Genomic DNA, 24,993 nt, shown 5'->3' with positions numbered 1-24,993 from the left:
TGTTATGACTTTGTTAGGAACTGTTAGGACTTTGTTAGGAACTGTTATGACCCGTTATGACTTTGTTAGGAACTGTTAGGACTTTGTTAGGAACTGTTAGGACTTTGTTAGGAACTGTTATTAGGACTTTGTTAGGAACTCTTAGGAACTGAGTTAGCAGGCCGATCCAGGTAAAGCTATAAAATTAGATGGTGGTTTGTGTTTCTAATATGTCCAGTTAAATACAGTTATCATTAAGATTGGCATAGTCACAGACCTTCTCGCCACCCTCACTAGTGATTTAGTCAGGGTCACGTGACAGAAGCACGCGCCGTCATCCCCGCATACAGGAAGCAGGCTGCAGTCAGGTTGCCCTACTGCAAAATAAGTGTGTTTTTAATCAGGAGTCCAGCTGTAAGATGGGGATAGAAGCTTGGTACATGGACAGCTTGGAAGAGGATCAGAGAAAGCCGCATAGACTGAACCCAAATCAGCCCGTTTCTGAGGATGATTTAAAAAAGCTCGGGGTGTTTCATTGGAAGGTAAAGTTACCAAGTGCTCTGCTCTCCACGCTGCTGACCCAGCTGTGCGATTATGTGTTTTATGTAACGTATATGTAGTTTCTTAAATCACAGTTTCTGTCAACACTTATTCGGTCTCGATAGCCATTGTGACCGAGAACACCTACAATTTCCAGCAGATATGTCGACATTTCTGCTGTAACGTTGGTTTTAAATTGTTGCGAGTATAACGGTCTGCAACGTGTGTTTTCCCATGTTGCAGACACAAAAACACATGTTCCAGATAATATAACAAGTAATCAAGTTTTAGGGCTTGTGGAATTAAATACCCAAATTTAACGTTACTGCTGGCTAGCCCCAGTTTGACCACAAATTACCATATGCATTATTACAGAGGCACAAACAGAGGCTATCTGCTAGCATGGGATTTGCTGTTGTGATGTGCTGTGTGATTAATACATTACCAAATAGATTTTACTCCGTGGAATTACTTTCCACAGATGAGTTTGATCACTGATTACAGTCGTCCTGTTGTTGCAGCTGAATGCTGATATCTATGAATCAGATCCAGAACTTGAGCAGATCCGTAAAGACCAAGGCTACTCCTATATGGACATTATCACTATTCACAAGGACACACTACCTAACTATGAGGAGAAGGTAACCCACACTGCAAAAGCTGGACATCACACAATATCTTCCAACTATTTTTTTGAATTCTGAGAAACTGTGACTTTGTTAGAGAAGAGTGTTCAAACAGTTGAATCTTAACTAGAGTGATGTGAAATGTCCTTCCTGCATTAGAAGATTTTATGAGCTATGAAAAATGAATATAATGCTCTACAGTGGTTAATGGCCTTTTTATATGAGCATCGTTGTCAGTCACTGGTGAAGACAATGACGGGACATCTGGGTGTTTTTCACTCATATTTTGTCTTTTTGTGTCTGTCCTCTCAGCTGAAGATGTTTTTTGAAGAGCACCTGCACTTGGATGATGAGATCCGCTACATCCTTGACGGCCAGGCCTACTTTGATGTCAGGGACAAGGAGGACCGATGGATCCGAATTGACATGGGCAAGGGAGACCTGATAACCCTGCCGGCCGGCATCTACCATCGTTTCACCCTGACAGAGACCGTACGTAGCATACATGAAGCGTCATTGATGTAGAGACACTTTCATAAACATGACTGTAGTAGCTTTTTGGCTATCTTGGGAAGTGTACATGTTCAACACTGACACTGTTAAAAACACAATTTAAATAATGCCGGAGGAGAAATTGGGATTGTTGCTTGAGGAAAGAATGATATTTGAACAAGACTAGAGCAAATATTTAGAGCACAACCCAACTGGTATTTCTTTACAGCAGAATAGAAACAAAAAAGGTGCAGATGTGCTTTATGAAATAGTATTTATATTACCAAACGTAAGAAATGTAATTCTCATTAACATTTACAACAGAATACAGACTTTGTGCATTATAGTTACAGCATTACTATTTCCTCAAAGCGCAGCAGCTGTGTCACTACTGTTAGCATTGTCATAACTGTTGCCATCGGCATGTGAAGCTGTGTTTGTTTCTGCACATTAAGTTTACTTTTACATAAAGTCAGTTGTTAAGTCAGTTAGACTACTTAACGGCAGCTAATTCATTAGCTCCTGACTAGCTGAATGCTAAATGAGTTAGTTTCTGTAAGGAAGGCTCACAAGCAGGGACAAGTGTAGGACCAAATGATGAAGCCACATTCAGACTGATCTGAAAACTGTTTGTTTCTACAGAACTACACTAAAGCCATGAGGCTGTTTGTGGGAGAGCCGGTGTGGAAAGCTTACAACCGGCCCGCTGATGACTTTGACATCCGTCAGAAGTACGTGGTTTCTCTGCAGGGATCCTGAGAGTGAGCTGCAGCACACTAAATACTTTCAATGTCACTTGCACAGTTAGATTTTGATTCTACTGACAAAACATGAGCAGATAATAAAATCAGATAATTAACTACCCATTTAAGTTTATAAAGTTGTTAAAATTAGTTTCACATCAACCAGATACAGTTAAATGTTGTTTCCAGGTTAATGCATCAGGAATAATGAAATAAATAGATACCCCATTTTCAAAGGGGTCATTCTGTATGGGTACTTATAGCAGGACTTTGACTAAGAATGGATCGTCACTTCCTTCTGTTTAGGTTCAGAATATTTCTTTCACCACAGGATAATCTGTAGTGCCTTATTCTCATAAATTGGTTGTATTGTGTTAGGTGCTATCAAACTTACCCTCAACAGCATGTTATAAAGAATGCCACTAATAAGTAGTATTTTCAAATTTCCTGTTCAGATCTCTCTGAATCAAAAGTGAGAGATGTTACTTGACCAGTCTGTACTAATGGGGTGGAGAGTCTCTGACTGATGGCTATTATTACCATTACCTTTTCTGGTTTATGGAAAATAAAGTTGCTGCTATTTCCGTCTGTGTTTTGTTTTTCATTCTCTTTCCAATAAACTGGACAAGTTGGTTTGAAATAACAGTTTTATTAAAGAGAAAACAAATTGTATTTTGTAATATACATAAATATGATTAACACAATATGTAAACATTGATCATTAAAGAGCCACCAGGACAAATCAATAAAAGACTTAATACAATTATTTTTCATATTTTCATTTAAACAGAAAAAAAGTACAATTTTGGATTCCTAATATTTTACATTATTGTTTAGTGGACAGGATATGGTGCTATCTTAAGGACTGATTTATTTTCACTGCATGAGTCTGAGCTCACTGAAGCTCAGGATAATGCCCACATCAAGTCTCACATTATGAGTCTGCAACTCCCTTTGAACTACCACCAGTCTGTAGAGCAATATACATCTATGTTCTGAGATCTCTCTTACATTCTCAGTGCTTAATTTGATGATTCCTCTGTAGTGGTTTGACTGGAATTCTTTAATAAAAATGAAACAATTTGGAGGTATAGGTTGACATTTTGGGAAATATTTTTCTTTGCGTACAGAGATATAGAAGAGAAGATCAATTCCACTCTCATGGCTGCGTGCTAAATATGAAGCTAGAGTAGAGCAGCTGGTTAGCTTAACTTAGCATAAAGACTGAAAGCAGGGGGATACAGCTAACATGTAAAAACCACAATTTGTGGACTGTTTCTTGGACACGTGAGGGACAATAACCTGCATGGTGGGAGTCACATGTAAGCTAAAGGCAGCTGAAGGCATCAGTAGTTTAAACGACCTACTGCACTCCATTTTTTTGTGTTTATTTTGGACAAAGCAGTTCCTTAACACTGTGAGAGAAAGACTGGTAACAAGCCAACATCCCTACAAAACATGAATCCTTGATCAGATTTTGAAAACTTTTTCCAATTTTTCCCTTATCCTTATCCAGTGAAAGAACTCCCATCAGTTCTGTTCACAATGTCTGGATGTATAAATATCAGACAATGAAGAGGAAATAGCTAATTTTAGTAGAAAGACAAAAAAACTTAGTGAAATGTATACATTTTTAAATAAAAATACAAGATTACAGTAGTGACAGTAACATGCTTGCAGATTAGCTCGCTACTGATAGTGCGAGTGATGTACTCCTGTCGGTCATGTGACCCTTAGCATGACATAGTAGTGGTCCCTTGAGAGTAGGTGAATTTTATTTAACTTTTAGACAGAGTCAGGCTAGCGGTTTCTCTGTTTCCAGCTTTACTGCCAAGCTAACTGCCTACTAGCTGTAGCTTAATATTTACGGTACGTGAGAGTGGTATCGATTCTCTCATCTAACACATGACAAGAAAGCAAATAAGTACATTTTCCAAAATGTCAAACTATTTCTTTTATCTGTAAACTAAAAATAACATCCTCCTGCACACACAGGTCTTTTATAGGGCCGTTTCTTTTCCAAAACGTCACTCCACCAGCATGAGTGAGCAGGCCACCGTTTCTGTTGCTGTAAGTAAATGTGCGAATCCTTTCTGGGTCACCCTTCAGAAGGATGGGAGTGCCGTGCCCCCTGTAAACACAAAGTAAAATGTGTACCTGGGCTTGGCTTTCCACATCCATTTAGTAAGAATATAACCAGTTTTAAAAGATCTTGTATCAACTTGCTTTTGGGAAAACAAACCAATCACTAAACATTTACTTTTCTGTCACCTCACTCCCATAGGAGCCAGAGCTTTTTACTCCTCTACTGATTCTTCGCTTGGAGTTTTATTCCCTGTCACAACGGAGGAGAAAGCAGTTGTGTGTGTCCCTCAGTTCACCCTCTTGCTCCTAGACTAGTTTGAGGCACTGTGTGTTGAAGCTGTCCCCCTCCCGGCAGGCCACAGCCTCCAGCAGAGCCTGCTTCTTCTGGGTGCTGCGAGACGACTCCAGCTCGTACATAGTGGTCAGGTTGAAAAGGACGCTCTCGTGGAGGTAGAGTGCGGGGTCCTGCTGCACCAGGCCCTCCAGCTGGCCCAGGGACTCCTTCAGACGGCCTAGATAGAGCAGGCACACCGCTGCGTTGTTGTTGGCCTGGGAACGTACAGAGGGAAGGAACGCGTGAGGACAGAAGAGTTTGAATGTGAACTTACCATCAACAGTATCATTTTATTTGTTATGAAGCTGCTGTTGAGCTTTTGGGGTTGAATTTGAATTTCTGTCCCACAAGTCAAATGACACAGAGCACGGCGTCCTGGGTGAGCTACAGTACAGTAAAGTTTCAAACCTTGGCCCACCATTTCACTGACTGTACTGAGCAAAGTGCACTATGAACAGACGTTGCAGACCTGGGTGGATGATAAACTGTTGTTAGTCAAAAATTTGTTTCAACTCCCTGTAAAAGTAAAAATTGTCATTTTTATAATTTCTGTTTGTGTATTGATTACACAAATAAGATACAATGTGTTAATTAGTAAGCTTTGGCATACTGATTCACTTTGGACAGAGCAAGGCTAGCTGTTTACCCCTGCTTTCAGTCTTCATGCTGAACCCAGCTAACCATGTCCTATTACTATAATAAAATGATACAATAAAATAATTAATTTCCCCCAGTATGTAATTTGAGCTGCATTATAAAGCTGTTGCAGAGTTAAAGAAACATGTATATTACAGTGTTTGTGGTAGCACTTACAACGGGATTTTTGGGGTCAATTTTCAACACATCAATGAAGGATGCGTGTGCTTCAGTGTAGTTGTTCTGACTGAGGTAAACAAAAGCCCTGGAAAACAAACAAACACACACAGTCACTACATCTACAAACAGTACTGATAATACCACAACACGAAAAGGAAAATTCTGTCGGTTTATCATTGCCAAGAAGTTGATGTCAAACTTTTTACAATGGGCAGATTGTATTTACATAAAATATGATAAGGCTAATGTTGAAAAAAACTCAACAGAATGATTCTTTACAGTGCCATGTAAACTACAGCAGAACAAGCTGTAAACAACATATTATCACCTCTTAAGTTGATATGGCGAACATGTTAGTAAAGACTTGTTTATTCACACATCCATCAGACACGTTCTTTGGGCTTGTGTTTCTGGCCACCTGACAAACTGCCTCTGGTGTCTGGAAACAACGCTGATGGGAGCACCATAACAGTAAAGTGACGGGCGGCAAAAAACAAAACAATACGCTGTGTTGAGCTGAGGGAAACTCAGCTGATGATTCTCTGTGGGTTTGTCACTACATGCAAAATCTGTCATATACAAGTAGTCATTTGATGTATTGGTAATATAAAAATAATGCTTATGGCATCTTTAAAGAGCAACTTACCACCTGACTTTAACAGGAACATCCCCTTTACATAAGCCTGACCCCTGACACTTTAACTCGCTCTCCAAGTTCCTGTCACCTTTCAGTTTTAATCAGTCACAAGACAATTCTGACCCAACTACTGAGTGAAAGTCTGGTGTTTGTTGACACTGACCTGACATATACAGGTGCTGGTCATATAATTAGAATATCATCAAAAAGTTGATTTATTTCAGTAATTCCATTCAAAAAGTGAAACTTGGATATTATATTCATTCATTACACACAGACTAATATATTTCAAATGTTTATTTCATTTAATTGTGATGATTAAAACTGACAACTAATGAAAATCCCAAATTCAGTATCTCTGAAAATTAGAATATTACTTAAGACCAATACAAAAAAAGGATTTTTAGAAATGTTGGCCAACTGAAAAGTATGAAGATGAAAAGTATGAGCATGTACAGCACTCAATACTTAGTTGGGGCTCCTTTTGCCTGAATTACTGCAGCAATGCGGCGTGGCATGGAGTCGATCAGTCTGTGGCACTGCTCAGGTGTTATGAGAGCCCAGGTTGCTCTGATAGTGGCCTTCAGCTCTTCTGCAATGTTGGGTCTGGTGTATCGCATCTTCCTCTTCATAATACCCCATAGATTTTCTATAGGGTTAAGGTCAGGCGAGTTTGCTGGCCAATTAAGAACAGGGATACCATGGTCCTTAAACCAGGTACTGGTAGCTTTGGCACTGTGTGCAGGTGCCAAGTCCTGTTGGAAAATGAAATCTGCATCTCCATAAAGTTGGTCAGCAGCAGGAAGCATGAAGTGCTCTAAAACTTCCTGGTAGACGGCTTGGACCTCAGAAAACACAGTGGACCAACACCAGCAGATGACATGGCACCCAAACCATCACTGACTGTGGAAACTTTACACTGGACTTCAAGCAATGTGGATTCTATGCCTCTCCTCTCTTCCTCCAGACTCTGGGACCTTGATTTCCAAAGGAAATGCAAAATTTACTTTCATCAGAGAACATAACTTTGGACCACTCAGCAGCAGTCCAGTCCTTTTTGTCTTTAGCCCAGGCGAGACGCTTCTGACGCTGTGTCTTGTTCAAGAGTGGCTTGACACAAGGAATGCGACAGCTGAAACCCATGTCTTGCATACGTCTGTGCGTGGTGGTTCTTGAAGCACTGACTACAGCTGCAGTCCACTCTTTGTGAATCTCCCCCACATTTTTGAATGGCTTTTGTTTCACAATCCTCTCCAGGGTGCGGTTATCCCTATTGCTTGTACACTTTTTTCTACCACATCTTTTCCTTCCCTTGGCCTCTATTAATGTGCTTGGACACAGAGCTCTGTGAACAGCCAGCCTCTTTAGCAATGACCTTTTGTGTCTTGCCCTCCTTGTGCAAGGTGTCAATGTTGAACCTTTTCACAATATTCTAATTTTCTGAGATACTGATTTTGGGGTTTTCATTAGTTGTCAGTTATAATCATCAACATTGAAAGGAATGAACACTTGAAATATATCAGTCTGTGTGGAATGAAGTTCCCTTTTTGAATGAAATTACTGAAATAAATCAACTTTTTGACGATATTCTAATTATATGACCAGCACCTGTAATGCTTATAGCAGTGAACAATTATGCTAAAGGGTCGTGGAACCAGGTTGATCTCCACCATCTGTGGCAGTCAGGAAAAATAAAACAGAATTCCCCACACTGCGAACTTCTGTAATTATGTGTCTTGATAAGGGGTCGTGGATCAGGTCAGAGTTAATGGGATGCTGCCGAGGACTTCAGGGGTGTGGAGGACAAGATTCAACAATATTCTCACAGACTTTGAGGACAGGAGTATTTTCTCTGAATAAAGAACTGTAGTTTTTTACTTTACGCACAGCTCTATATTTATTGTTCACATTTGTCCTGTTGTATATTTCTAAAACAATGTAAAAGTGTATAACTAAAACAACAACAGAATGCTATGAAAAACATGACTGTATGACGACATCAATCACCTGGCTTTGTGAAGTGAGCATCAATACTCTCTGAGAGAGTGAGGTAGGTTGTCACCTGAGCTTTACCTCAGACTCTACATCTCCCCAGGCCAGAGCTACACAGGTGTGACCTCCTGTGCTAAATCACACGCCAGGAGGAAGCACGAACCTGCAAAAAGCCCTGAAGGAAGCACTGCTACCATGGAGCGAAAATGATCCTGAGCAGCATAAAGTACACACATGCTGCATGGAGGTGCTAAATGCATGACACACACATACCTGTTCATCAGCACGCATGTGGTGTGGCTGGGCTGGCTCCCTTTCATCTGGCAGGCTTTCTCCACATCCTGAAAGTACCTCTCTGCTGTTTTAACATCTCCGATCTGGCCAAGAACAAAGTAGCAGCAACACATTAACCACTGATGTGTGTGTGTGTGTGTGTGTGTATTGTAAATACAGGGCAAGCACAAATAAATTAGATTAGATTTCGTGATCCCCCAGGGAAAACTGACTCTTTGCATCAGCAGAGACTACATACAAGAACATTACTAGAGAGAGATTTTTTCTAACAAAACAAACATAACTCTGATGATAGTACAAAACGCCGGAGTAGTAAAGTTGGAATCCATCCAGGTTTCCAGAAGTAAAAGTCCCGTTCATTTTCTCTGTAGGCAACATTATTTGACCAGCAATTGGAGCACTTCCACATTTGGCGACACGTGTGCATCTATTTGGACTCCCACATAAAACAAACTTCAAGGATCGCCCTTTTCACCCATGTAACAATGAAAAATGCTAAAATCAGACATCATGTCACAATGATGCAGAAAAACTACCACACATTTGTCACTTCTAGGCTGGATTATTGCAATTCCTTGTTATCAGGCTGCTCAATTAAGTCCCTTAAGACTCCAGTTAATCCAGAATGCTGCAGCACGTGTTCAGACAAGAACCAGGAAAGGAGATCATATTTCTCCCATATTAACTTTTCTGCACTGGCTCCATGTAAAATCCAGAATAGAACTTAAAATCCTTCTGCTCATCAACAAATACTTTAATGGCCAAACACAATCTTATCTGAAAGAGCTCATAGTACATTATCACGCGACTACACCACTGCGCTCCTAGAATGCAGGGTTACTTGTGGTTTCTACAGTGTCCGAAAGTAGACTGGGAGCCAGAGCGTTCAGCTATCAAGCTCCTCTACTGTGGAACCAGGTTCCAGTTTGGGTTCAGGAGGCAGACACCATCTCCACATTTAAAAGTAGGCTTAAGACTTTCCTCTTTGATAAAAGCTTATTGTTAGAGCTGAGTCCTGAACCATCTCTTAGTTATACTGCTATAGACCTAGACTGCTGGAAGACTTTTCATGATGCATTGAACTCATCTTTCCTTCTTTTACTTTCCATCTGTAGGAAATCTTTTCACATTAATGCATGGTACTAACTCCTTCCCTCTCCCGTAGTTTTGTGTTTTCTCGTCTCTCTTCTCGGTGTTTCTGCCTCCAGAGCTGTAGAGTCTGGATCTGTGGTTGCAAGCCACCTACTATTCTCATGTCCTGCTCCACACCTGTTGCTATTATTATTATTGCTATCAATATGAATACTACTATTCATGTTTATTGATATTTGTATTATTGAGGTTCTGCTTAAGGTCTTTGCCTGTTAAAAGGGATTTTTTCCTTGCCACTGTTGCCAAATGCTTGTATGGTGGGAATTGTTGGGTCTCTGTAAATAATATTACAAAGAGTACTCCCTAGACCTGCTCTATAGTGCAGTGAGATCATTTCTTTCGACATTCTTACCAACATTCAACTAGTTGGAAGTCAAAAGTAGGGATGTCTTTATCACTACGTTTGACTGAGTTTGGTCCTGATTCCAATCAGAATTATTTGATTTTTTTTCTCCCCCAAGACTTAAATGAAAAAGGTCCATATCAATCTCATGTCCGTGCGTTAAATAGGGGGAGTTACGTGCTGTAACTACTTCTGGCAAACAACAGCTAGACGCAGAGCCTTCATAGTCTAATCTTGATATATGACCGTATATCTGACGGCACTCTTTCCACTGTAGAATTTCTCCCTTTAAAATCTCTGGTTGTGTTGGACCACCACCACTGAGCAGGTCTGGACCCAATATTGCTTTTTATTAATGACTTTTTGCACCAATTCAATGAAGTACCTTGATATATCAGGTATTTTATTTGCTGGATTAGCCAAAAATAGAAACAGTGTGGTTACTGAGAGGTGAGGATGGCTGTGTCTGCTCAGGGAATCAGTGTCTGATAATCTATCCATGGTGTGTATATGGTATATGCGTGCGTGTTAACATGCAGACCTGCAAGAAGATGCGTCCTATGCCACTGAGCAGCTGCACTTTCTGCTGGGGTTCATACTGGATGATGGAGTGATAGGTCTCCACAGCCAGAACATAGTCCTGAGAGAGAGAGAGAAAATAAACAATAAAAATACAAAAGTGAAAGTGGATGGATATGGAAGTAAAGAGAAGGTAAGAGTATGTGAGTAAGGTAAAATGAGGTTAACAGCAGAAGGCAGAGACAGGTGGAGGGCGAGCGAGGTAAAGAAGAGCAGAGTTGAGGTGTGGAGAGAGAGAGGGCATTAATCAAACATGTGGAGTATTAGCGGGCGTTGTGACCCTCCTCCCACCTCTACAGTGCTCTGCTGCACATCGCTCACATGGTGACTGGACTGTTGAGGGGGCGACTGAGAGAGGTCAGTGAGGTGTGTGTGTGTACTGGGGCACAGGTGCATGTATGTGTGTATTACAATATAGTTTTTTTGTGTGTTTTGACTGTTCTGGCTCAGTTTTCTCAAGTTTCCAAAATGACCAAAATACCGCTGCTGTGTATCTAAGGGCTCATATTTCATTCCTCTGTGCCATAGAGCTCCATTGTTGTCCAGAAACTATTAAAAACACACCGCGCCCCAGTAGCTTACCGGGTATAGCTGCATGTCATCCCTTCTCCTTCTCCCACCTTTCCTGTCTCTCTTTATACAATAACAGCAAAAATGCCCCCCAAAATAATGAATATTTTAAAAACAAAAACCCTAACAGTGAGCCATAATGTTGGATAACATGAACAACTGTAGTTTATTTTGACTCAATCCCACATACACCATCCTGCTGCCCCAAATACTCACTGGAGCACCAAATGTAGATTATTCTGCTTCTGAAAATAATGCTCAACTAATATATTACTTCCTACTTTGACTAACATTTGCTAAAAACTACAGTGGCCAGCTCAGGAAATGGCTGAGGTTTTTCAAACAAATGAACATATCCTATATTTGTGAGCCGTTTTTAAAGATTTCAGTATGAACCAAGTCTCTAAGGGCTGAGTGCCACAGACGGGGCAGGAAAGTCTGAATGTACTGAGAGAAGAACCAACACATTGTTGCTTTCTGTCTTTCAATGGGATTTGTTGACAAAAAAAAAAAAAAAGTAGAACAATACGATTTAAAAAACTAACTACAAATGTACACACAATATTATTGTTGAACATTTTCCCTTTTGATTAAGGTATTGTTTTCCATTGACACTGGAGACTAGCTTGAGTTGTGTTCCATCACACTGAACACATCATGTCTAACTTGACGTTTTGTTCCAATATAGTGATGCGTTAACACCTGTTTTAAGTGCATAATGACGTGAAAGGTGTACACAACATTTCCTTCCATAGATAATAAAACTGTGGGCTTAACATTCACTGTGATAGAGTACCCAACCCAAGTAAGTTTTTAAAAAATCAGCCATTTAATTCTCCTCACAGTGAATAGAAACTAGAGGTTGCCTGAAAGGTATCAAAAAATAAATTTTAACACCTTAAGCATGGTTTGATAAACAGTCAACCGTAATATGAAGCATGTATGATTTGTAGTAAATGTGCTACCAGATGCAAAATCACTGATCCTTTAAAGGTTAGAGTTTGGTTTATTGAAAGGGAAATGGAGCCAAAGCAATTGAATATGCTGTCATCTCAGTTCTCACCAATAGATGGCACTGTGGTTCTCTCTAGTGTCTGATCCCAACCTACACCCCCCCAACCTCTCTCGCTCACTCATTCGCTCTCTCTCTCGTTCTCTCTCTCACTGACCAAGAATCCAATTAGTGGTCAGTCTGGGGGGATTTCACTGTGAATCCTCCACCAGCCTGGCATCAGAGATCTCACACTCACTCACACACACACACTCACACACACACACTCACACACACACACACACACACACACAGGCAGACTCAAGACACTCATACAGGGAGACATTCACTCCAACACACCATGACACACAAACTTGAGCAGACAAACACACACACATACCTTCATCAGCAGCAGACAGTTGGCCATGGAGTACATGACCCGGCTGAGGCGAGACCTCCACAGCTTAAGAGACACTAAACAGGGGAGAGAAGAAGAAGTCAGACAGACAGAGTTTATTTCCTTAAAGGGTGTCTTCTTAGTTTTGTTTCACCTCTCTTTAGGGCGTCCCTCTAATGTCACCCCACTCTTCCATCCTTCACTCTCTTATCCCTCCATCCCTCTCATTACACCTCCCCTCTCCTCCTCTCCACCCCCTCAACACCCGGGTTTATTTTAAGGTGAGGAAAACACTGCAGCACACTTTCCTCTTTTCCCTCAGACAGAGCTCCCTGCGAAAGAGCTTGTGTGCAGGCCTATTAGTATTCATCGCTGCACACGTGCGTGTGTGTGTGTGTGTGTGTGTGTGTTGGAGGGAGAGCTAATCACTCAGTAGGGGTCTGATGTGTGAAGGCAAGGCCCTGCGTTATTGACTTGACTGTCGACTGTCTGCGTGGGCAGAGAGAGGAGAGACAGAGGGCACAGCTATTACACTGCTTTTAGAAGGGGGAGAAACTGGCAGAACCGGCACACCCTCACACATACATTCGTACACGCATCATCCTGCCAATTTTCCCAATTAAAAGCAAGTGTCTTAGTACATTTAGCTCAACTTCACCAAGTCTTGTTGTTCATCTCCCTGAATTAGCTGATTAAATGGCTTCTTGTCGCTTTTAACACACTAAAAGAAAAACACACCGCCTTTGGAAAAGTTGCTGAATTAATGGTCACAGGACTTGCAAACATAGGACTCAGAGAACACTGCATTAAGATGCATGGCTATGGTGAGAAAATCTGAGAGATGAGAAGAGTAGATGAAGTCTATTAACATCAGGTTTTGTGGAGGTGTGTCTACCTAGAACTGGTGAGTTTCAGATAAAAGGTACTTGCGTATTTCCCCAGCACACACCAGCAGATGTGAGAGGATTGGATAGGATTGATCTGTATTGATCTGCTTGGCGTGAAGGGCTGGAGAGACCATTTGATATTCAGCGTGAGTACCGGAGCAGTGAGGTGCTAAACACTTTTAGAGCACTGCATTGGTGTGTTTGTGTGGCTGAAAGTGTGTGTATGTGTGGCCGAGGTATGCTGCAGTCCTGCACCAGGTGTACCTCTGCCTCAGTGGTTGTGTGTGTGTGTGTGTGCGTGTATTACCCTCTGGGGCCCATGACCTCACTCTCCTCCCACAGTGTGACGCAGGTCTGGTACTGGGGCCAGGTCTATGTGTGAGCTTGTGTGTGCTTACCTTGCCGGTTCTCCTGTGTTAGAGTGATCATGCTGCCATCCTCAGCCAAGCCCTTCTCCAAGTTCTCCAGAATCTGTAAACGGATGACAGAGGGAGAAGTTGCTTCACTGCCAGTGCTGGAAGCTTTTTAAGTGCGTGTATTAGAATCTGCATATTCACTCTAAAATCCAACCATATTTGGCTGTTTACACAGGTGGGCTTAAGGATTTTTATGGCTAATGTGCTTTTCTGTGGGTGTGTAGTTTTTGTGTGAATACAACCCAGTTTGCATATCTTTATGTTCATCCAGAGGCTGTGTTTGTGTGTGTGTTACTAACAGTGAGGCAGACAGTTTTGAGATTGTGCAGGCGGTCCAGAGCCTCCTGGGGCTTGGCCAGGTACTGGGGAAGCTCGGCGTGGAGCAGCCGCATGGAGAACGGCACCATGGAGCCTGGACAGGAAGGGGAGGGGGGGGCCGGGGGTGTACAAGAACAAAACAGGAGACAGAAGGAGAAAATGTTTGAGGGAAAGGGGAAAATAAGAAACAGGGTGGGATGAGGACATAACAGGAGAGAGAGAGAGAGAGAGAGAGAAGAAAAAAGAGGGAAGGCGGAGAGAGACAGAAAGACACAGAGTGCGAGATGAGAATATAAACCCATCCTCCCACACACAGACTGCACACAGCCCTGGAGGCAGGAACCTACAGATGGCATTGAGCTACGTATGGCTGCTTATTAAAGCCTCTCATCTCTGTGTGTGTGTGCTGCACAGCGCCATCACTCATCTTTCTGCCTCATCCCTCTGTCTCTCGCTATCTCTACATCATTCACACTGTCTCACACACATGCAGAGCCACACATATCCCTGAGGAAGAGTCTATACTCAGGTGAGTCCCTGGGCTTTGATCAGGGTCTCTTTGATATTGTCATCAGATCTAAAGATCAGCTAGCTGGTCCGTCTTTCGCTCCTGCTTCTGTCTGTGTATCTCAATTTCTATCTCTCTTGTCTATCTTCTTGTGCTTTCTGCTACCCTTTCTACAGTACAAAATACAAACTAATTTCCCCCAATTTACCCCAGTGTCCAGTGTGCTCTCTTTTGGTTTGATTATTTGTTCTGTCTCTCTTGGGTTTCAGCAAGATTTACCAGCTTAGCATGACGACTTTTAATACCGTTACAGTGTCAGAATTAAGTGTTAATAACAGAGAAGAAATACAACCCATGAAACCCCAAACATAGAAAAGACCTCGAAAACTAAATTTAGCCAATTTAGGAAGCTGCTTAAGAAGCTGTGTCGCACCAACCAATTTTATATAACTCTACTCTGTCGGAGTGTAAAGTGGCAAAGTCTGCAGGCAGTTGTGATACAGGAGTTGATGTTCCAATAGGGGTGTGCCATCTCTCACTGTTCACAATATATCTGTATAATTTTTAATATGATTTTAACAAATTCATGTCGTGATAATGACAGTATTCAGACTTGTTGACGAGAAGTCGCCATACTGTTTCACTGTGCAACAACAAGCATGGCTGAAAGCAAAAGTAACATTGCTACGAGCTCCACGGTAAAGGAAGTACAACAACATATTTTACCAACTCAAGCACAAGCACCTGGCTGAATATGAGAGAGAAAGAAGAACTTTCATTATTTTGTCATATTGTCAAGAATATCATTATCGCAGAAATACCCTGATATATCGTGATATCATTTTAGGGCCATATTACCCCGCCTATAGTATAAATATATTTCTTGAATAAACTGTGTTTCTGGCAAGTTAGCAAACTGGTAGATGGCAAGCCAACTAGCTACTGTGGTTCATTGTGGGCTATGCCAGCTGCAGTAGTTTGCTTACTATCCCTGCAAATAGACACAAGCAGGGACACAGCTACCACTGAGAATTCCTCAGCAACATGTCGAGTTAGTTAGGGGTTATTCTACAACTATACACAGAGTACACATGTTGGATTTATAAAGCTGATTTGATAATATTTTCTTTTGTATTTTAAAATATGACAATTTTTAGGACAAAAATAAAACAAGTCAAACTAAAAGGGATTTAGTGTTTTCCAACATAATTACATACCTGACAGTGTAGAGAAGGCTTTGAAAGTAAACTTTAGACCATAATGTAAGTAGTTAAAATGTATAGAAAATGTAATTAAACAAGCAAACTAATAAATAAAAGTTTAGTATTATTTTAGTATTTTAGTATAAAATCTAAATATATGAATTCACGATTTCCAAAATCCTGGCTCAACGTCACCAACTTTCCAGCCACACTTATTTTGCATAGATGTGTGAAATTTGCTGTATCCCTTTCTGGTCGTCAGTTGGTGGCAGATGGGCGCCACAAAAAACTGAGCAATGCGCCAACAAAAGGCAGGGAAAAAGAGGACTGCTAGCAAAAGCAAATGTAACAATGCAGGTTCAAAAGAAAAAAAAATTAAAAATTTCTTTGGAAATGAGTTACATGCACAGAAACACTTTTTGCACATTTGTGATACACATATTTTGGTGAAAACACTGAATGTAAACAGAACTGTGTTTGGCATCATCATATCTAAGAACTTTAAATTCAATTTCAAACACTTGGACCAGCACTAACTGTCTGCCTCAGCATATTAATACATTTCCCCAGTCTAGTCTGCATGCTCATCTTTTTGTTTGGCTGACATTAAACCAATTGACTCTGACTTTCAAAAGCAGAGACGGATACTCATCCAGCCGATGAATAAAAGCACAGACCCCCTTTTCAAAAGAGGCCGGGTTAGCATTTGACCACAAGTTCATTTCATGCAGCCTGTGAGAAGACTGATGCATCTCTCTCTTACTTTACTGATTAAAACATAAAAGAAATTCAGATGAAAGTAAAATATAAAGATACAGCTTTAAAAATGACATATGAATGCTACTTGTCAGGCCTGCGGCATTTAGGTCTTAACATTTCTGTGTCCAAATTCGGACCCAACTTTTCATTTGGCAAACAAATTAATAACTGACAAACATTGATTCCTTTTCTACCGCTCAGTCGATCTTAATTCTTCAGAGAGTGGTACATGGGCAGCCGTCTCTTAAGGCGTTCAAAGAGTGTGATCATGGGTAATGGATAGTCGATTCAAGCGTTGGGCCAGAGAAATGTTCAACTTCTGATGCCAGGCTACACAACTCGTGCCAGTTTGCTTGCGAGCACCTAGCGGGGCACAAAGTGTTTAAATTGAGCAATGGAAAGTCAATCGGTGCTCTCTTTAGAAGTGTGCTATTCTGTTTTTTCTACGAGTGTGTGTGTGTGCGCGCAGCTGTCTCTCTGCTACTGCCTTCACTGTGGTAGCCCGAGGGGCGAAGCAGATCCAAAGTAATGGGAATACATTAGGGAGCAATTCATGCATTGAAAAAAAGAGGAAAAACAAAACCAAAGAACTGTTGGAGACAAGAAGAGTTGTTGGAGCTTCTCGACAATACAGTCTAATATCAAGCTCCTGGCAGAAACTTTCCTTTGAATATTTAATAGGACAGTGGTGGTATGCTTGTGTATCCTAAAAACGTGGGTAAAATGTAAAATCCTTCTGGAGAGCAGGCAAATAACACATTTAAAACTCACAGATAAGAGTTTCACAGCAACCTTTCAGCATTATCATGAATGAATGCTATTCAACCTTCAGTCAGCTTTCAGAGAGAATTCATAGAGCAGCTTTTGGACGTATGAATATCTGAAAATATATGAAATAATGCATGATTTTACAATGAAAGAGTTGCCATATAAAAGTTTTTGATCAGTACCAAAAGGTCAATAATAATGACCTCAAAGGACGGAGGATGGTATGGTTTTATACAAGCTGAATGTGTGTATGTGTATACCTCTCCTCCCGGGGTAAACAGTGGGGTAGTACTCATAGTAGAGGTCTGGTTGATCTAGGTTGCCAAAGGGTTCAAACTCCAGCTCAGCGTTTTGGAAAAGGTTCAGCTTAGTCAGGAGGGCCAGCCGCACAAACCAGAGCTGGAACGAACACACACACACACACACACACACACACCTCCCTCTGTTTGTTAAATGTATAAAACATCAATGAATTAAGAAAGACTCAAGAAATGTTTGGCAGTTAGTTTGGTCGAAAAACAAACATCGTAACAAAATGTCTTGATTTTCATTGTATAGTCATAACATTTCTATTTATAATGTAATCCATCATTACATATTTGGGTTTTACATTGGCGACCTAGATATGTACTGTAATTTTCAAAATAGTCAAATATAACAATACATTTTAAACAGTAATCGTCTCTATGTAAAAGCTGTGTAGAGTTTATTCACATCTGGAGGGCACAGGCTGTTCCAGGAGCATGTTATGTAGATTCTCATGAACATTTGACAACACACAGCCCCATATGCACTTGGACATAAGCCCAGGCAGATGCAGCTGTATCCTGATAGAGTCGAGGATGGACTACCTCCCAGTGAGACAGAAAACATGGAAGGATGCAGAAGTTCCTGAGCAGCATGGGAGCCACCAAAGGATGACAGAGGCTAGCAGAGTTTGTAGGGGGTATTAAGGTGTTTATAGTTTAACATCTTGAACTAGGAGAGGAATTCAGGAGGAAACAGGTAGCCTCATGAAAATGTTGTATGATGATGTAAAGCATGTAGTCTGTGCACTTCAATGTAATTTTTGTTAAAGACATTTTATAATGCCATCTAAAGTGACAAGAAGTTATGAGACAGTATTATGATTTGTGTGATTACTTCTATACTGCTTTGAAGCTATGGAGAAACAATATGTCTAAGACTGCAGTTGCATAAAATGACCATACTGACTGACCTATCTATACATAGATTTGAATGTTCATTCTTATATAACTTGCTACAGTACTAGCAGTCTGTGAAAGTGCAGTGTAGCGCTAATGTCCTGTGGGCAGAACAGCGTGTGGTAAAAGGTTAAAAGAGCTCCCCAACAGTCATCGTCTTGTTATGATGCATTTTGCTTTGGGATGAGGCGATATTTTTGTTGACCTTATGGCTACAGTTTGGGCAAGCCAGTTAAGCAAAAAAAAGAGTAATTAATTAAAAAGGGGGATAAAAAAGTCTAAGACTAAGTACAGAAATAACATTTAAAGAACACATTTAAAACCTGGACTTGGAAATTGTGGCAGGATGTTTAAGAAAAGGCAACAAAATGGTCGATTCATTCTGGGTTCATGCACGCAGTGTCTGCCACAGTGGTGGCCTTCTTAATGAGCTCATGCAGCCATCCATCTTCTGGATAGAGCCCCACAAACACAGGCATAAGAATGTGCAAGCAGCAATGCAGACAAAACACATAAAAAAGGACAGTAATGCAAACAACAAAACTAGCATTGAAAAATATCTTGTCCTTTCTTACAGATGTCTGTGTTAGTGGTAATGTCTACCATACTGTGCAGATGTATTATAGCAGAAGTACAATTTCACCTACCCCTGAAGTGAAAATCATAACATAATATCACTCAAAAATAATTATTTCATCAGTTTGGAAATAACCCTCCCTCCAAAAAACAAATGTAATGAACTCCTAATCAGTGAAATGGTTATACAATATCAGCGAGGATATTTAATTACATTATTCTTTAGTGCATTATTGGGTTTATTTTCAACTAAGTGCAAAATGTATTTAATTGTCAAGTGCTATTTGCATTCTGTATAACTCGACATGTCTTGGCTTCACTCTCCAACACCCACAAACACACAGAGACACAAGCAGATGAATGGATGGATGAAGAGAAAGTCACTGGCATCTTACCTGCAGTGAGTCGGTGGTGTGGGAGGTTGGCTGGCCAGCCTTTCCATATCCTTGACCATGAGCTGACAGCAGCCGACCTGTCAGATCCACTGCAGCCCGCCAGTTCTTACTGCTCTGCAGGGGGAGAAAAGACACAACACACTGGATCTGAAACACACACCATGACTGACTGATGGAAACATGGAAGACGACGTGGGGCTTAAACATCACCATCACAAACACACACAAGAGGGCACATCACTAACTAAGGTATCGGTATGTGACATGGCTAGTGACAGCTACGTAGTATTTACAAAGTCAGAACAAGGTCCAACAGGGCAAAAATAATTAATTCCAGTTCATTCAGAACCTGGGAAACAGCAGCTTTAAAACAATCTCAACTTAAAGTCCACTTACTCGCTGGTTCTGGACCTTTCACACAGTTCCTACTCCTAGATTGAGTTTCATCAGTTACAATGGAAATGGAGACATTGAACAATTACATGATTGTAAGTATCCCTGAGGCTGTGTCCAAAATAACTCAGAAATCACTATCTTTACTATCCCCTATTTTATTTGAGTGTGTGAATTCTGATTGTAAAATGTATGATTTATATAGTGCCCTCAAAAAAGTAGTGCCAATTGCATGCACACTACGTCTGATAACAATCCCCCAATGAAATGCATGCTTTTTTTTAATAAAGAAAACTACAGTTGTGAGACACTACAACTGTCTGTTACTGTAGGAAATGAGGGAGGGATTTCAGACACTAGGACTCCTCATCAGCTGTTGCCATTAACTGTCCTGCTCGACTTTTAAGGCAACATAGACGAGAAAGTGTTCAGAATAATGGAAAGTTCTGTGACAACTGACCTACTTCATCTGCTGTCGGAGACCATGAAATATGGCCGATTACAATTTCCAAAGACAGTTACGTGACAATGATATGAAACAGAGGAGAGCAGAAATCCTCACATTTGAGAAGCTATAACTTGTTTTTGCTTGATAAATGACAAACAATCACATAAATTAATCGACTAATTGTTTCGTTTTTTTTACATAGGATTGATGGCCAAATCTATCAAAATAAGACTCAAATTTTAATAAACCTAGGGTAAGGTAGGGTATGCAATTCTACAGAAATCCAGTACCATGACAAATACCATGCTATAGAGCGACACAGCAAGTAATGTAACTAACGTTAGCTAAAGTTGTGGGTGAGTAAACTGTTGCTACAGTTGCTGCTGAGAAGCAGAGGGGAGGAGATGATCCCAGAGCCAGCACACCAGATCCAGAGACTATAGCAAACATCCCAACAACAGCATATCTTGGCCAACCAGAAAGTAAGCTGAATGTCCGTGGGTGAGTCAGTTAACGCGTGACACACAAATCATGGCTAGAATAGTGCTGCGATGCTCGGTCTGATCCACATTATTTGTTTCCCATTTAAAGAGCCAGGGCTGTGTGCAAAAGAAGGAAAAGTAGTACAATAATAAAAGAGCAGGACTTCTGTGAGACAGCGTAAAATAGAAATCACAGGGAAGCACTTTTTTAAGACCTTGAATTTACAAGAGATAACATTTAGGAGAGCTAAAGGCTCGTGCAGACTAGATACCTTTCAGCGTCGGCAGATCGCCGTGCTGTTCACACTACACAACTTGCCGTCTTGTGACGGGAGTCTTGAAGTCGTGGCGTTCACACTACATGACTGATCGGTGACAGGGGGTCACACACTACACGAACTGACCGCGGCTCCGTCACCCAACGGCCGGTCTCCAAACCACGTTTTGTCAAGAAAACACATGAAATGTGAAACGGGAAATGATGCGAACCTACACATGAAACAGCTGTTGTTTGTTATTATAAAGACAAAGAATCTGGGTGAAAAAATGGATTAGCTCATGCAGGTAGCAGGGATTGTCTGAGCAACAGAGAGCTGGAGGTGAGTTTAGTGTTCTGTGGTGAAAAAGTAGCTGCCTGCTCTTATTGGCTGGATGTGGATGTCCTCCAGATATTTGGCATGCTAGATATCTGGCTGCCGTCTGCGATGTGTCAGCGATGCGTCAGGGAGCCGTTTTGATTCGTCGTTGAGTAGTTCACACATGACCACTGGCGACCGCCGATCGATTGCTGATTTACCCCAGATCACAGTCTGACGGTCGTCGAGCTCACCGACTGGCAAATCGGGCTTAATATCATGTAGTGTGAATGAGGCTTTAGATGCAAAAGAAAGGGATGTTCATCTTACTAATCATCTGATATGACAGTTTCAACTCCAAACTGTTAATGTGACATCTAATGCTGCAAAACAATAGCTACTACATATGTGTGTTTAAGGGTTTACACTGATGTGGAGAACTGTCAGCCATTCAGGCTGGAGGACAAAGCGCCACTCACACACAAGTGAGCATGCGTACACACACACACACACACACACACGCACACACACACACACCTTGATATTAGCAGCATCTGCTTCCACAGGAGGGGGTACAATAGGTAAGAGGGGAGCAGAGGTGGGAGGGGGTGTTGAGTCGCCCCACCCCATCACCACACATGACAAGGTCGGCTTGCCGATTGGTCCTAAGTGCTGTGCCATTCATCACAGCCAGGGAGCTAATTAGGAGAGAGAGGAAGAGAGGCGGCTACTTCCTTTCTAGTCATCTTTATCACAAAACTCATCACCCATTTCCCCACTCTCTTTCTATGTTGTAGCTGTGCTCTTCCCCATTCATCCTCTCTCCTTCTTCCTCTCCTCCTTTTTCCTCTTGCCTCTCTTGCTGCCCTCTCTCTCTCTCCTCAGAATTCTTCAATACTTTCTTCTCCCTCAATCTTGATGGTTCCTCTTGTCTTTCCTCTCCCTTCTTCCTCCACCCGCTCTGACTCTCATTTCTGTCTTCCTTCTCTTCCCGCTGTCATTTCTTCCTCCTCTATCATGCCTTTCTCATCCCTAACCCCCCTCCTCCTTTCATCTCCTCTCCTGCCCTGTGCCAGTAGCTGCGCTGCCTCTGAATCTTCATTAGGGGGGGAAATGAAGCTGAAAACGAGGAGGCAGCCTGGACGGCCAAAAGCAGCTGCAGTCACTCACACACTCACACACACACACACACACACACACTTTCTACAGTACGCTACAGTACACTGCTGCCCTGCCACAGGGCACAAGAAAACAGGTGTGCGAGCGTGTGTTTCTAGTTGTCTGTCTGAGATTGGGATGTGGCGTGAGAAGGGAAAAGAGAAATGCCATGTACAGTAGCTGCATTCCCACACATACACATACACACACACACACACACACACACACACACACAGTTGAGACAGGGCACAGAGGGATAAGGGGTTTCACTAAAGGATAAGCAGGCTGTGGATGGAATGAAGTCTGGCCAACATTTAGTAAAAGAGAATGTCAAAGTTGGCCATCGTGGATGGAAGAAGAAAAAAATAAAATAAATAAAGCAGAAACTCTGGGCAAAAAGATTTGTAAGAAGAAAAAATGAGTAGTGGATAGCAGAGTGAAGAGAAGGAAAGCTGAGTGGAGGGAGCTGCAGAGAGGCACCACAAGGAGACAAAAGCGAAATATCCCCACAAAGCTGTAAAAGTGAACTTCACCTCAGGTCCTATATAACGATGCAGAATCGCTGCTAAGCATAGCTTTATGGTATAATATTATCTTACAGCAGCCTATAATTTTAGGTCTCGACCCATACCAACCCAAACTAAACATTACAGGCATACAGTAATACATTAGCTGTGATTTGAGTGGACAGCAGGCTGGCTTTGTGTTTTGAGAGGCAATCTTCTGTGTCCACAAGGTCACAGGGTCTGTCTCTATTAAAGATAGTATGTGATTGTGAGCGTCGTTGAGTGAGATAATGATGGACGACTCTGCCCCACTGTCATCTCAAATGGTTGAACCTGAGCTCTGACCCCACTGACATAAAAAGTGTACGAACAATCACAGATTGGATTGTTAAACATGCTAATCTAATGTCTTGTCTCCAACTGTCAGTATACATTATAGAGAGTGAAATTCATATTCTATCTTTTCAGTTTCTCTGGGTAAACTTTCGTCTAGTAGCATTTTTCCACAGACATGGTGTAGCCTGCTTTAGCCACACAGTGCTATGCCAATCTTTGATCACATGCATTTCACTATTGTTGTCATGCTTAGTAGCAGGGCTGACCGGGCCAGTCCATGACAATTTCCTCCCTCAAACCAAGCAGAGTCTTGGCTCAACACATGGGCTAGAGTGGTGAGAAAACGCACCATTTCTCTCGACCAAAGACAAACGACTCGTAACGGAAAGTCCCTGGTTTGGAATGAGGTTTCACTACTATGTTTGTAATTTCATCTAAGAGATGTCGGCCTCATTGTTTCCTAGCCGTTTCCTTACAGCCATATTGGTTGCTGCTAATGCAAACCAAGCATTTCCTTTCAAAGCTTCCCATTAGCAAACCATTGGGAGTTTTTTTTAAAGATTGGTTTTCGGGCATGTTTGGCATTAAATGATAGTATATGGTCGACAGACAGAAAGGAAATGTGTGGAGAGAAAAAGAGGGATGACATGCAATAAAAGGTGACCAGATTCAAATTGAAGACGTAGAGATGTTAGCATTGTAGTAGTCCTTGCTCCAAGGAAGCATATGGCACTTGTGATTGGTTAGCAAGTCTTTCACACAAAGATAATAACGGAATGAATCTGTAACTGCACGACTGTTTAAAATGGGCCAAGATGCAATGTATAATTAACCTATATTTTAATCACCAAAGTCATTAGGTCTAGGCCATTATAATCCCTAGAACAAAGCTCAGTGAAATGTACCAAAATATAGAAAGTGTTTGTTGATAGTATGCCATGAATGCAAAACAAACCTCCAAAGGTTTGAATGATTTCAAACCTAAGACCAACCAAAGTAAAAAAAAAAACAATAGGCTGATGGTGATTAATAATTTAACTCAGGATAAATGACTCTGCATAACACACAATCAGATCGCCCCAAATCAAATAAGGAGACATTACCATGGTGATTTACTACCAGTGACATGAGGAATTGACTACAGAGGCTTGGTGAAAGAACTGTGAGGTCGGATAGGGGAGGGGAGAAGTCAGATATGACACCACACAGTAACAGTGTGGTATTCAAGCTGGTTCCCAAGGTAAGTGCTCAAAACTAGCCACTGAGGTAGCTAAACATGAGGACACGTTAGCAAGTGTCACCCATCATGGATATCAGAGACGTTTTAGAGGAGAGACGCCACTTAATCATATCCTCAGTACAACTCTATGGGGAAAGCCCGTAACGGCAAAGATGGCAGTTATCCTGCCCCTCCTGCTAGAAAGCCAATCGTTTGCTTTTAACAGCCAAAGCGGAAATCATATTTCAGCCAGTCATGTGGCTCCACTGACA

At 41.4% G+C, this 24,993-nt stretch overlaps 2 protein-coding genes across 3 annotated transcripts in view; one reads left to right on the top strand and one right to left on the bottom strand.

The window, feature by feature from the left end:
• The first annotated feature begins 304 nt into the window (after nucleotides 1-304).
• On the top strand, nucleotides 305-2,968 carry adi1 (acireductone dioxygenase 1). The gene is made up of 4 exons (XM_038729822.1): nucleotides 305-521; nucleotides 1,041-1,160; nucleotides 1,458-1,637; nucleotides 2,280-2,968. The coding sequence occupies exons 1-4, from the start codon at nucleotides 399-401 to the stop codon at nucleotides 2,394-2,396; spliced, it is 540 nt and encodes a 179-aa protein (XP_038585750.1). The 5' UTR covers nucleotides 305-398; the 3' UTR covers nucleotides 2,397-2,968.
• Nucleotides 2,969-3,452: 484 nt separating this feature from the next.
• Nucleotides 3,453-24,993, bottom strand: part of trappc12 (trafficking protein particle complex 12) — a 33,699-nt gene continuing 12,158 nt past the window's right edge. For both annotated transcript variants that reach the window (XM_038729820.1, XM_038729818.1), the window contains exons 4-12: nucleotides 19,605-19,718; nucleotides 17,689-17,827; nucleotides 14,173-14,285; nucleotides 13,856-13,928; nucleotides 12,574-12,647; nucleotides 10,575-10,673; nucleotides 8,518-8,621; nucleotides 5,613-5,700; nucleotides 3,453-5,014 (exon numbers count right to left, since the gene is read on the bottom strand). In XM_038729820.1, coding sequence (XP_038585748.1) covers nucleotides 4,772-5,014; nucleotides 5,613-5,700; nucleotides 8,518-8,621; nucleotides 10,575-10,673; nucleotides 12,574-12,647; nucleotides 13,856-13,928; nucleotides 14,173-14,285; nucleotides 17,689-17,827; nucleotides 19,605-19,718 — 1,047 coding nt within the window. In that variant the 3' untranslated portion in view covers nucleotides 3,453-4,771. The remainder of the gene's footprint in view (nucleotides 5,015-5,612; nucleotides 5,701-8,517; nucleotides 8,622-10,574; nucleotides 10,674-12,573; nucleotides 12,648-13,855; nucleotides 13,929-14,172; nucleotides 14,286-17,688; nucleotides 17,828-19,604; nucleotides 19,719-24,993) is intronic.

This window comes from Micropterus salmoides, unplaced genomic scaffold, assembly GCF_014851395.1.
Source record: "Micropterus salmoides isolate LMB-PRFRI ecotype aquatic unplaced genomic scaffold, ASM1485139v1 Ms_hic_scaffold_19, whole genome shotgun sequence".
Lineage (NCBI taxonomy): Eukaryota > Metazoa > Chordata > Actinopteri > Centrarchiformes > Centrarchidae > Micropterus > Micropterus salmoides.
Note: the sequence above shows the minus strand (reverse complement) of the source record. Positions and strands in the feature narration are given on the sequence as shown.